Genomic DNA, 13,725 nt, shown 5'->3' on the forward strand with positions numbered 1-13,725 from the left:
TCGGGGGGCGGGGGGGGGGTGAAGGGGGGCGGTGGTCTTCTCTTATCAAGTAGTAATCGCTGTTAACCTACTAACGCTACGTAATGATAAACCGAGCAACCTAAGTGTCAAGACGGAACTTATCTTTGCACTCGTTTATTTGCTCCTTCGTCGTCGTTACTATTATCTATTAGTTTACTTCTAGGCATTGTAAATTCATTCTGCTACTGCTCGTGATCGTCTGGCGTTATGTATGTCCCCACGTGTTTTTGACACTGACTGTCACAAGCGACCCGACTAGTCAAACGAATCTTTGTAATGTTTCTGTAGTCTGAATAATCAGGTGTAATTAATTAATAAGTATTTACATATTTTCGTCTGTAACCCGTGAGAATATACACGTGCTCTGCTTGATTGTGACATTCACTGACGTATCGTTATCTCTGCGATCGACGCCATGTTTAATGTACTTCGAAATGTCAAATTCCACGCAGATAGTAATTTTATTTTATCGGGGTAACCTTCACGAGAGTAAATGAGAAATTCATAGTTTTATTTTACGTTGCTTCGTATTTTTTATATCAATTCAATGACACACGTGCTTCGAGGGTTAACGGTTAGTCTTTTGACTAGCTATTCCGTGGACAGGACGCCATATTGGTTTGCGATAGGGAGACGCTCGTCGATTGTGACGCTCAATTATTTATTATTGGATTCGTTTAGAATCGCATTGGGGGAAGCTTAGCTCTCTTATAAATTATCTAATAAGGATATATCTATAGATATCACTCTTGTTCTTCATACGTAATGAGGTGATTACTCAGGATCCTCAGAATCTACGACTAAGGAAATTTATTGCTGTTCAAATAGTAACTGGTTTTCGATTATGGTACGTGGATACTATTTTTATGATATTTCACAGCGGGACCAGCAACTGGTTAAATTTTTAATATTGAAAAATAATTACTACGCCATTCGTATCACATCGATATCAATACGTTAGGCACGAAGTATTTGACCAGAAAATAGATTGCTGTATGTTAAACGGCGTTCTAGTGGTATTGGCATTGAGCAGGTTTTTGCATTAAAGAAAATTAATGCAGTAGCTCAAGTCTAAGTGACACAGGAGATACATGTGAGAAATGGTGGAAAGAACGACAATTCGAGATAGCTTGACTTGGTAATTCGATCGTTTAATAACCATAAAAGAGAATGCCAGCCGTCGTATAGACGTGAGAGAGGGAAATGAAAATATGGTGGAAAAAAAAGTGTATTCTCGTAACGGTTGCTGTCCGTGCTGAGAAGACCAGTGTAAATCTGTCGGTAAAGCAGATTTCACGACTGGACAGTCGTGGAGACGACTAGTAGCCGAGTGTCTAGTCTGAGCGCTTAGGCCCTAAATTTATACAGCAGGTTACTGGACCTTACGTAATTTTCGACTAAGATTAGTCGCGGTCCAACCCCTCAAGTTACATTCAATTTCGAGTCGAATTTAACCAGCGAGATAATTTATTGTTCCTGCCACCATACCTTTGCTGTTCATAAAATTGAACCTCCGTAGACGAAATAAATGAAATCGTCTTACGTTCGTTTTTTACCCTGACAAAATTATATGGAGCTGAGATCCGAGAGGTCAGGAGGTCATAGTACAATGCTATTGAAAAAGTATTTAAAAACTGTAGGAAGTCATTTTACTAGGGTCGTGACGTCAAGGCGTCGCGAGATATGGGTCGTTGACACTGATCGAGAGAGCGACGCCTGTGGTTGGACCAAGGCGTCCCGACGTAACCGACCGACCAACGATTACCTTTGACGTCGATGTTTTACTGTGCCAAGTAAAATCACGAGAGAGTCGAGACACGTGTATGGTTTATCTAGTAATCACGTATTTTTCTATTTCTCTCACTTCCTCTAGACGGAAGTATACTTACCTCAGGATATGGCCCCCTTGATATTTCCTATCTACTTCTCACGTAAAATCACGAGAGAGTCGAGACACGTGTATGGTTTATCTAGTAATCACGTGGCAGTTTGTCATGTGAATTTCTATCCTGTTTCGAAGAGATACAGAATAAAAGAGAGCAGTGTACTCTGGCTATTCAAAGTTAGCCGAACTTTACTTTTCCTCTTTGAATTCAAAGGTTACACGGATATTTCAATGTGACGGTCCGTAATCCAATAGTTGGAATACTTATTCCTGTATCGACACCCCTTCGACCGGTCGGTTCGCAGGGATACAAGGGTCGAACTTTCTTAGCCTACATTTGAAGCATTTAACATAGAATAACACGTGGGGTATTAAATGTCAAATGACTGTGACGTCTCTCGCAGCTCCTCCACTAGTCAGTCCCATACTCTCAAGCTAAATATGGAACCACCAGCTAGCACTTTGGTTATTTTTGGCACGCAGTATCTCCCCGACATTACCCACATAGCTACTAACTAGCCACCCTGTATAGAATGCATAAATACGTTCGCCTCGTATTACGTCTATGTATGTACATATAATTTCATCTCCACTGTGTCTATATATACATATATGTGCGTTAATCATCAAAATCTTATATATGCCAGTGATAACGAGTGAGAAAAGAGGTTTTTAAAAAATAATTTTTAATTTTAAGTTTTTTTTTTTTTTTTGAAAAGTGTTTTCAAAATTTTCTCTCGAAACTTTTCGACTCTTCCGTTGCGCCGGTGAATACTGATAATCTAATTTACTGACTGGTTTCTCTTACACGTGTGCTTACTAATTCGTCTAATCGCTTCCGAGGCCCCCACTGTATCTTTACTGAAGAAAACTTTTGCAAATCTATTAAATCAACTATCCAACCTATTGAACTCTCTGCAACTGTCCAACAGAACTGTAAATTAGTACTGGAGTAAAGTAAGACAGTGGATTAATTTTTTTTTGTAAATTACCATTTTATAGACATGTAAAAATTTCATGGGGTATCGATGTTTTATAGTTCCTTTTTTCTGCTTACGGAAAGAAAATCGTGAAATACGTTGTTGTATGATATTCATAATTACGTATATACATGGAATAGCGATATCTGGAATAAAGTCGATCGGCCTATCACCTTGAAAGGAATTTAGCAATGCTTTTGGAAATCAGCTAAACGTTCAAGGCCTCCGTGATACCGTAACTGGTTGCTTATCGGAGCCAAATTACATTACGTTCGTAACTTGACTTTTCTATGAGAAATTGGATAATCCTAATAGGCTCATATAATCGGTTCACGAGTTCAATGTGCTTTTTTTGACAGTTCGCTGTCAAATTTCAAAAATACGTGACCTTGCACAAGATCATGTAAATATAGGTTAAAATAGAAAAATAAAAAATATATTTCAGTCGAAAATCATGCGCATGCATTGTTTGCAATAAAAACTGTATGCAGAGCCAGGTGTGCTTTGCTGGCAACTTCGTTGTTGTCGAGTTGTCAAAAAAGAAAAACACATCGAACTCACTAACCGACTATACGTATAGAGCTGCTCTGCGAAATACTCTCTTTTCCTCTATTCAGTACCTTTCAATACGTATTTAACGCGCTTGATTTCCTTGTAATGGCACAGCATTCGATCTGGTAGTAAATAATTGTATTTCGGCAAGTAAAACAACTGGACGTCCGAATCTGAAGATTTTAGCTGAAAAATTGACAGTTAAAGAATCTTCGAATATTTTTGTATTTTTTTTTCACACTACGAACTTCAGGTGGAATTTGAAGAAATGTATATTCGAGGTTAACAATTATCGTAAAGTGCAAGCCAAGTCCCACGAGAGTAAGAGTGAACCGTGAGGGACCACCCTATAAAACGATTCTATTGTAATAAAAAAGAAAAAAAGAACTTTGTCTCTCATCGTAACAAGTAATCTGGGCTAAAGGCAGGAAACTTCGTAACCTCCCCGACCTCTGTCAGTCCACATTCCCCCAGTATTACATGAAAACTCCACGCTCGATTAATAACCCCGATCGATAAGAGCACTTCTCGAACTCGAAGATATCCTTCGACGTTCGCTTCACTTCGCACAGATAACCTCATTCTTCCTTCGTACTGTAAAGAGTCCATTTCCGGAATACTTGTTTCCTTTAAAAATCAAGAAAGAAGAAAAAGCAGTAAACTAAAGCGTAAGGCATTCGTACCACCATCGTGTTGGATCGTCATATTTTACGACAGTAAATATTGCAATTGAAGTCCTAAATGAACTTCAAATCCCAGAGCCAAGCTGAACATTGATCGTCTATCGGAACCAGGATTTGAAAATCGAAAGGGTCTGATTAGAAATTTTGCAAAGTCCGGGGCCCGGGCATATCATTGTTTGAATAACAGCCGTGAAGACCGATGGCCTCGCTGACTGTTCTACGTCAGCCGAAGAAACGTCAGAACAGATCCACGTGCGATCCAAGGTCCCACCTCCGGCCTTCTTGCTGTGTACTTCGCCTGCCTCCTGGTTGATACGTTCACTGCCTGCTTGACTGTCTCTGCAAGGCTCGCCTACCTAGACTCCTGCCTGGTTGGCTGTCTTTACATAACTAGTTGATATAGCACGTGTCTGCCTTCCCCATCGATTTTCTTTCGCAACTCGGACGAGAACTCTGAGCATCATTACCAATAACATTGCAAACACGAATTTTAAGATAATACGACAATTTTTTTATTCCCCCCAAAGACATAATTCACCTTTTTTTTTCACAGAAAATCCTTACCGATCCTTCCTGTATATCCTGTCTCTAATGACGTTTTTAATGGCTGCCGGTTGGTTAACGATCAATGGCTTTTGAACGTTGTCAAGGGGCTACTTCGATTTCGCTAGTAGCAGACAAGTTTAGATATGAAATTCTGGTATTCCTCCGGAGCCCGTGTCTGCCTTGTCAAGTAGATCGCCCACGTTATAACCTGGAAACTTTTTATACCGTTTGATTATGTATAACAATCATAGCATCGAAATTCTAAGATCACATCAATCGACTACTAAATTTATCAAATACACGATCAGATTGAATAGTCATTACAAGCAATGGATAGCAGTGTAAAAAATTTAATTTAAAATACTTACTCACCAGGTTGCTTATTGTATTTAATATGCACGCGTAAAATGTCCGTTACATAGGTTATGTTCTAGGGTCTCGGGAGCTGTTGACGTTGGCTAAACAATTCGTAGCGTAACCAGCAGTGACACGTGCAATATATGTATATACATTACCCAATAAACGACAGTCAACATAATTGAACAACCTACAATGTTGCGTTCATGCACGACCTTCCAGTCAAGCTACAGACGACAAGTTACCGTGAAGCTCGTAAAGTCGTGACCTCTACCTGGAAGGCTGTAAGGCAAACCCTAGGAAAACCTAACCTAAAAGTCTACCGACCGTACACAGCGCAACAAAGGATTCCCAGCCAGAGGCCCAAGTGTTTTTCAAAGCTTTCCTGGAACTCCAACCGGCATACCCAGTGTCACGTTTGTTTCGTTTACGGAGATACCTGGCTTTTGCTGCCTTAATACTTTATAACGGGACGTTCGGCAAAGAGAATAAGGAAAGAAATTGACGTCTGGCACGCACCGTGTTAGTTTATCATTTTTCACTTTATTCGTTATTCATTATACCTCTTGACTCGATACGAGCTGCAAAATGCGAATCTGAAGAGGATAAAAACTGAGAAAGCTTCTTGATTGATACGACGTGGACGCTTCAGGGTGATTATACATACGTACACGAGGAACGACCTAACGAAAGTAAAACGAATATACGTATTAACACGTGCACGAATGCGCACTGGCTTATGGCTGCTGCCGTTGAACGACGTAGCGTGACGTCACTCGTTTTATATCTTCGCTCAGGCTTTCGCTAGCCATGGGTGTAAGAGGCCAGCCGGTATTTCAGAGTCAATGACCAACTGCTTGAAATCTTGAATATCTTAATAACTTGGGACAACTTTTTATAGAATTAGACGTATTTCTTGTTCTGTGTACGATGCACTATGTCTCACTCTCTTTCCTGTTAGGCTTTAAGATTATGTAAAACCTGCCTTTGGCCCTTGGCTAGCTTAACCTCAGGTTCAAATGAATAGTTATATCTCTCTCTGCTTTACCGACGGAGAAAGAAACTCTCATGAATTTCATGAGCTTTCCCTTCGTTGCCCTTTGATTTTTCTTAATGCCTAGGTAAATGCAGATGTTCAATTGAGCAAGAGTCAATTATTCACAGTGACGTTCTGTGACTTGTATGAAGTATCTAGAGAATCATTTTCACTGGGAGAAGATAGCGTCGAGATGAGGACGCCGTGGTGTTTCACAAGTGGCATCAATTGACACGCGCCTAACTTCATTAAGCTACCCTCACAATATTCTGGATATAGTTGGTTTTTTTTTTTTATTAATATATGGTTGGTACAGGGTACTCAGTCTTGGTGGCAATACAGAAGGCGGAGGAAAGGAGGGAAGTAATAAAGAAATATATTGAAAGATTACTCTAAAATGTATTTACTTAGCTGGTCAAATAGCGACGAGTAAAGAAACTTTAGAGTTGTGGCGAAAGAATTTTTTCGCCGCAGTCAGGAAGCTCTTGTGATCGTAGATACTTCATATTACCTGTATCGACTGACTTACAGCACCCTTGTGTCATCATAAATAAATGCAATCGAGTTAACTCTGTAACAGTTAATAAATATCGTCGTAAATAATTTTCAGGTATTTAAGACTGTTATTTTAACGTTCCGTATATTTCCGCTGTTAATACGAAACAGGCGTTTTATTGGATTAATAAACATAATTGTAATCCAAAATTTAGTCACTTTTTATTAATAATACGTGTCAGAAAATGCTATTTGTAGCTATTAGGAAATAATTCGGTTGTTATGAGATACGTGGAGATTTTAAATTATTTTTTTTTTTAATTTTAATATTTTTTTTCGTTACAGCCAGGGAACGTTTCCCATCGTCGAGCAGTACGGACGACGATCAAAGCGGATCTGACGTGGAGCACGAATCCTCTGCAATCCGTGGCAAGACCCATTCCGGAATACTTCACTCCGGCACGCATTCCGTACGAAAACGTCGTGGAAATTTACCGAAGCATTCGGTAAAGATACTGAAGAGATGGCTGTACGAGCACAGGTACAATGCCTATCCGAGCGACAGTGAGAAACTCACCCTTAGCCAGGAAGCAAATCTTACTGTTCTGCAGGTACAGTATTTTGGATTATTTAACATATAAATATTACAAGATTGCAATAAGAAAGTCGGGAAATGGCTATAAATATACCGTTTAATATTCACAACATGAAATAAATAGTTTTATTATACCTAGAAAATGAGAACAGTCGTTAAATTGGGGTTAGGTCAATTCCTTGAGGTATTTGATAATCCAGTACGATTATTGCATGTGTCATTATCCTTTTGAATAAAAATATTTATATGCCAGTCTATAAAGTACAATGATCCAGAATGTTTATTTTGCATTTATTGGGGTTATTAGAAATTAATAATCAATGGGTCTGGAGGGTTGTTCATTTGTAGAAGGAATAGGTATGAGTTTCTTGGTAGGGTGTCAGATATCCCAGGGTCTGGGGCTTTGTCGATGGAACAAAAGCTCAAGGATGCACCTGGTCCCATCCTGCCGTTTGCTGTATTTTAATGCACCCTTGGGGTTGTGCGAAACGTCTACCATCACTACTAGCCACGTTTTCACTTTCCTTAGGGTTGACGCGTTTACCGCTGTGTCCCTTCCAATAGTATTAGATCCTTTGCTACTTGGGGTATATAAGGACGTTTCGGTAGGGAACTGGTTCAAAGCCATTCCGAAGGTCGTAATGCGTTGATCATACCAAAGTGAAATTCTTTCTATCAGTGTCAGTCTAACTGTGCAGGATCATTTTGGAAAGTGATGAAAGTATCCGACAGCTGACTTTTTGGAAGAGCAACGTTCCGTTAGGAAGGTTTGCTTGTAATTTTCTCATATTTCATGGGAGGACTTTAAGTTAGAAGTTTTTTTATTATTAGCTTTTCCTGGTCAGCCGCCTGTGAATATCTTTAATCGATGATTAATAGTCATGGGGAAAAAGTCTGTTATGATTCTGACGATGTAGTTTAATTGTCAACTAACATGAATCTAATGAATTTTCAGGTTTGCAACTGGTTTATAAACGCGAGGAGACGTATACTTCCGGAAATGATACGCAGGGAAGGTCACGATCCTCTTCAGTACACAATATCCCGGCGTGGCAAAAAGATGCCAGGCGGTAGTCACCAACAGTCTTCCAGTCTGAGTCCTAGAGCCAATCAAAACTGGGACCCCCTGGCTGGGATGAGTGCGCCCAAACGTAGTAGGGATCACGATTACGAAGATCCTGCAGGACTCATGTACCGGTTAGTGTTTTAAGAATAGGACTAACCATTTTGATCTAATTACAAAACAAATCCTTGAATCAGATAAAGAAGGACACAATTAAGTTAGTCAAATATATTTATTGACAATATTTTTCAGAAGCGAAGATGACAGTCCCAATGACTATGAGAGCAGTTCTCACAGTGAAGAGGAACGTCCGTCGACTCAGTGGCCGAGCGTAATCGTCTACCCCTATTCTGAAACCAAAGTCGAGCACAATAATCAACTGAGTTACGGCGAAGCAATAGCTCATCCAGCACGTCGAGGGTAAGTCCTATATAATCCATATGTCCCTTGATAAGAAGGATCTCTCCTAGCTTGGAATTCATCTTATCCAAAGGGAGGCGTCTTGTTGAGCCTAAATAAACGGATTCCTCGACGTTGCTTTTCAGAGATGAGGATGAGTCGACAGTGAGCGAAGCTGCGTACTGGAGTGCCCCTAGGCAACATCTGACAACAACCCCCGACGTGCAACACGAGACCGAGGTCTACAGTACGCACAATACCCACAGCCCTCATACCGACGAAACTCCACCGCCGACACCACCGGAGGAAGATAAGGACAAGTTCAAGTGTCTCTATCTCTTGGTCGAAGCAGCTGTTGCGGTACGACAGCAAGAAAAGGAACGAGAGGGAACTGTCGTTTAACGTTCGGCCATATCGAGGCGCACCCAAGAGTTAAGCAGGTTGTTAATTTCCTAAAGGACGCGTAATGGAATGACGTAGTGACGAGAAAGATACACAGAGAGAGGGAAAGAGAAAGAGAGTACCGCCATTTATGGACGCATTGTATCACGTGGCTCTTTATTTCCTTTATTTCTCTCTTCTCATTCCTTTACGTCACTCCGTGCATCCTTGACGTCTACCTATATCCGCTTGGGTCACGTTGCCGATGCGCATTTCTTCCTCTTTATATATTTACGAGCTACGGTATCAGGCTCCTTCGTTACTCTTGCTGTGCCCAAGTTCACGCTTAGGAATCTTGTGGATGGATCCTGAAATGGGATGCTCGTGATAGTGAGAAAACTGGAGCGCGCTATCATGTTGTCATAATGTTATTCACGACTTTACGTATTTCTTTTCACTTGTGGATTTGTCAGCCTATCCTAAGGACGATCCTCGATTGATCTTCCACTCAAGCCAATTTTATGTGTAATCGTTGGACAAATCGACGTCCAACAATGATCGTTAAATCCATACCGATCGATCCAGGAATATATAGGTTTACGTTTAGCACACGTCACCTTGTGAAAATCATTTGCAGGAGGCTTTGATAGGTGCGATACGTGTACGATAAGAATGCGTTAAGAATCTTCACTTGTTAGATCGTCGATACACGCGCACATTTGTACATATTAATCTTTAAAGATCTAGAAAAACGTTGCCAGGATCCTTGATTATATTTTCGACGGAGTCCGGCACGCTTTAGGAAGATTCCTCGAAGGAAAAACGATTTCCACGTTAATTAATTGGATCGATAAATATGTAAAGATGATTGGGAGTAAATGTAAACGAAATACTAGAGTTATCTCGAAGGTACTCAAAAAGTTTACCCAAGCATACAGGATAACGCTGACAAGTAAAAAGAGAGATAAAGATAACCGCGACCAGTGACATGAAAAATCTCCTCGACGCTCCTTAAAATTAATTCTAAGAAATGAGGAAGGAGACTGGCGCCCAGTTCGCAAATATTGCCCAAGTCTCTTTATCGAATCAAAAGCGTTTCGTGCGATATCACGACTAGCGGAGGTTATCGCGAGATTCACAAGCGACTTTAGCGAGCTGTCGTGGACTTGAACATTTACGACGTAATCGAGACGCCGTCATCGCGTGCAGATCGCCGGCATGTGCCTTTTTTTATATACAAGTGTCAATCCGAAATTACGGGACACACGTGGTACGTAAGTTGTCTCGTTGGCATCCCGTTATATGTGAAATTCAAATTACGTCAAGCGTATTCGGTGATATAAGAATCGCTAGTAACGTCAGTTGTCGATAATTTTCCGAAATTCGATTCGAAAATACAATTGACTTTTACGATCGCGGTTATACGGAACGAGTGCAAGAAGGACGGAAAAAAAAAAAATGAGAATCAACTACAATTTTCCAAAAAAAATAAAATATTCGTACCTCAGGGTTTTTGCGAGCTTCGCGACGTCGCTAATGTTATCCAGCAATAATAATAACGTGTGGTGAAAATTTACACATATCTGTCTGTATATAATGCATATACCAAGCGTAACGAGAGACAAGAAGTTACTCGTCGTTTATCCTAGAGGTTATTTAGTTGATAATGAAAGGCGTCAGGCTCAACGGAGGTAGAGGATCGTTCGACGGCCGACAATGACGTAATTATTGTGTTCTTTGTACTTTTTAATTAATGGCAGACTCAATATTCCTTACTTTGTTAGCATGCATGGATACGCGTTACGGCACACGCACTGCATACGCATCGTCCACACGTGTTAAAAGTCTCTTCGAATTTGGATTACTGACATTTCTTTTTTTTGCCGTCAACTATCTTCATGCATCACAATCCTGTATTATGACGTATTTACGGCCCGTTTCAATATTTTTTTTTCTCAAAGAGGATCACCACGTTGGTCGCCTCGAACTGATGCTCAAGATAATCTTCCTCGTAATAAATTATAAATATCTTCCGTTTTATTTCAACAGTTATCACGCACGAGGTTATAGCACTGTCTGACTATTTTCTTTATTTTTTCTTTTTCTTTTTCATCCTTTACTTTATTTATACTCAAGATAACGTTGCGTCATCGAGAATCGTACTCGTCGAATATCCAAATATGTTTTCCGAATTTTCACGTGGGACGATCGAGGACTGACGATTCTTGAGATGAAATTTTATCCTTCAGGAAGTTATCGAGACAGAACGTAATAGATTACATGAGAGAGCACAAATGATTCCGCAACACTTTTGACGTATCGACGAGTCGTCGACGAACTCGCGGTCTCCCGATGTCGTTTCGTCCGAACTGTTACGATGAAATTTTTATCTACGAAAACGCGAGAAAAGGGAGAAATAAAAAAAAACGTGCTGTCGTCGGTTTATAAATGAGAAAAAATTGGTACAAACGCCAAAGACTTACTTAATTACTACGATTAACGATTAAATGAAAAAAAAAAAAAAAGAAATAAGAAGCAAGAAACGTTAAGATATAAAATCATGTAAGTTTCTTCTTTTGGCTAAGACACGTCGACCCTTAGAGAAAGAGAGAGAGATAGAGCGAATGTTGTGTGTATATGTCTGTATGGGAAAAAAAAAATTTTGCTAAGGCGTGAGTGGGCCAGTTGTGCGCCAAGCCAGATACGGTTTTGTTTTAATTGCGATTGATAATTTCATTTTTGTTTTTTTTTCTCCTCTTTCCTCCACTTCCTATTTTCGTTTCGTGTAATTAATTACTGTTGTTTTTTTTCTTTTTTCTTTTATACATAAGCCTCCAAATACGAGTAATTTTTATTTTCATTGTGTGCATCGCAAGTGCGAGGTTGAAAGAAAGCAAAGTTGTTGAATGTACAAATTACTATTCAAATTTATTAGTAGTATAAGCGAACTTCGCCTTCGTGTAGATTTAGGTTAAGCTTAGAGGGTAAGATCTGTAAGTTCTACTACCGGCGAGTGTGAGGCGATCCTCGATTAAATTTATCCGATAAAATGGATTTTTGGCTCCTGTTTGACAAATGCTATTGAGTAATACGAAAATAAAGATGTTTTGAAGTATTTACGAAAACTCGAATCGATTGACCGTTGAGCGTATATGTAATTCGAAAGAAAGTAATATGGTACGTTGATCGCCACCGTTCAAAGGTACATGATTACTAGACTTATTATTTCATTACTATTATTACGATTACTATTATTATTACGATCATTATCGAATCGATGCATATTATTATTAATTCATGTAAATAGGACCTTTATGTTGATCATCGGAGCGTAGGATAAATTTTGAAAAATCGCGATCACAATTTGTAACTACAGAAGGGAGAGGGAGAGACAGGGGTGATTTAGTGTATTATTTCTAAATGCGTAGTTCGGGCCTAAGCGCGACCTGTTTTTTTTTTTTGGTTCTTTTAATGGAAAAAGAATATTCCGATATAAAACTATTAAACGAGAAAGAGCAGTTTCCAGCTTTTCCTCTGGATATTCGTCATTGCGTGTAAAACGGATATTTTCGTAAGATTGTGATTGCGATATGTTGCTGGTATACTAGGCTGTTGATTATTGGCGAAGAATTTAAATTAATAAAGTAACGTTGTTAACTATTGGTAATCTGTAGGTGAAACGATAGAAAAAAAAGAGGAACACACAAAATACACGTTCATCAAGAAAACACGTAGGAGACGTAAGACTATACACGACAGCGACAAACAAGTTGAACAGTGACGAAACGATTGAAAGAAAGGAAAACCTAAAAAGAGAGACAAACATTTTCTAGATAACACGACCGAGAGAGAGAGAGAGAGAGAGGGAGAGGACAAAGTGAAATTGTTGATAATACTTTTGTCGGAGGAAATGCGAGAGAATGCGCGAATGACTGGTTAGAAAGTCTTGAGTGTCATTATTATAATTTACATATATATATATATATATATGTAGATACACGTATGTATCTGTCATATATAGATATATCAGCACGAAAAAAAAAAAAAAAATAAATTGGCCGACCGTTCTTTTCAAAGGAAAATCAACCAGTGCTCACTGCCGTAAAGTGTCCAAAGTGTCTTAAATGTTGGAAAAGCACTCTCGAGGATGTACGCGGAATGAAAAATAATAGTGAAACTGCGAAAGCGCATTTAACGAGGAAAAAGAGAAAATTCTTCACAACCAATATGGGCTTTTAACGTTTCCTTATGGTCATTCTCTTTTTCCCTGTTGTCAATTGTCTTTTATAATACAATCAGAAGGTTTCGCGAATACCAGAGGTAGCGATCGCGATTTCTCCCGATGTTACGCGAATCGCTACGGGATAATTGACGAACATAAGAAAAGAACCTTCCTCGCGACTCTCTCAGCATTATTCGTCCTGATAATCTTCAGGAGGCATCCGCACGTTTAGAGTTCCTAAAATAATAATCGCAGCTCGGACTTTTGTTTGAATTTTTCTCAGCGTCCTTAACCACGGACAATATTATTATAAACTTACTAATTAATTAATTACGATGATTATTATTTATCTGATATACATTATCAATTGTTCTGATATGCAGATACGTAAGTCATGGATGCCTTCGCTGTGTGAAAAAGTTACTACAGAGAGAGAGAGAGAGAGAGAGAGAGAGAGAGAGAGAGAGAGAGAGAGAGAGACAGAGAGACAGAGAGACAGAGAGACAGAGA

The 13,725-nt window shown here is 39.4% G+C and overlaps 1 protein-coding gene across 3 annotated transcripts in view; it reads left to right on the forward strand.

The window, feature by feature from the left end:
* Window positions 1-11,729, forward strand: part of LOC107262907 (homeobox protein TGIF2) — a 50,844-nt gene extending 39,115 nt beyond the window's left edge. For 2 of the 3 annotated variants that reach the window (XM_015729565.2, XM_025080213.1), the window contains exons 2-5: window positions 6,901-7,166; window positions 8,106-8,347; window positions 8,466-8,633; window positions 8,759-11,729. In XM_015729565.2, coding sequence (XP_015585051.1) covers window positions 6,901-7,166; window positions 8,106-8,347; window positions 8,466-8,633; window positions 8,759-9,014 — 932 coding nt within the window. In that variant the 3' untranslated portion in view covers window positions 9,015-11,729. The remainder of the gene's footprint in view (window positions 1-6,900; window positions 7,167-8,105; window positions 8,348-8,465; window positions 8,634-8,758) is intronic. The other variant, XM_015729566.2, reaches the window with a different exon arrangement.
* The last annotated feature ends 1,996 nt before the right edge of the window (window positions 11,730-13,725 follow it).

This window comes from Cephus cinctus, unplaced genomic scaffold (genome assembly GCF_000341935.2).
Source record: "Cephus cinctus unplaced genomic scaffold, Ccin1 Ccin1_scaffold0129, whole genome shotgun sequence".
Classification (NCBI taxonomy): Eukaryota; Metazoa; Arthropoda; class Insecta; order Hymenoptera; family Cephidae; genus Cephus; species Cephus cinctus.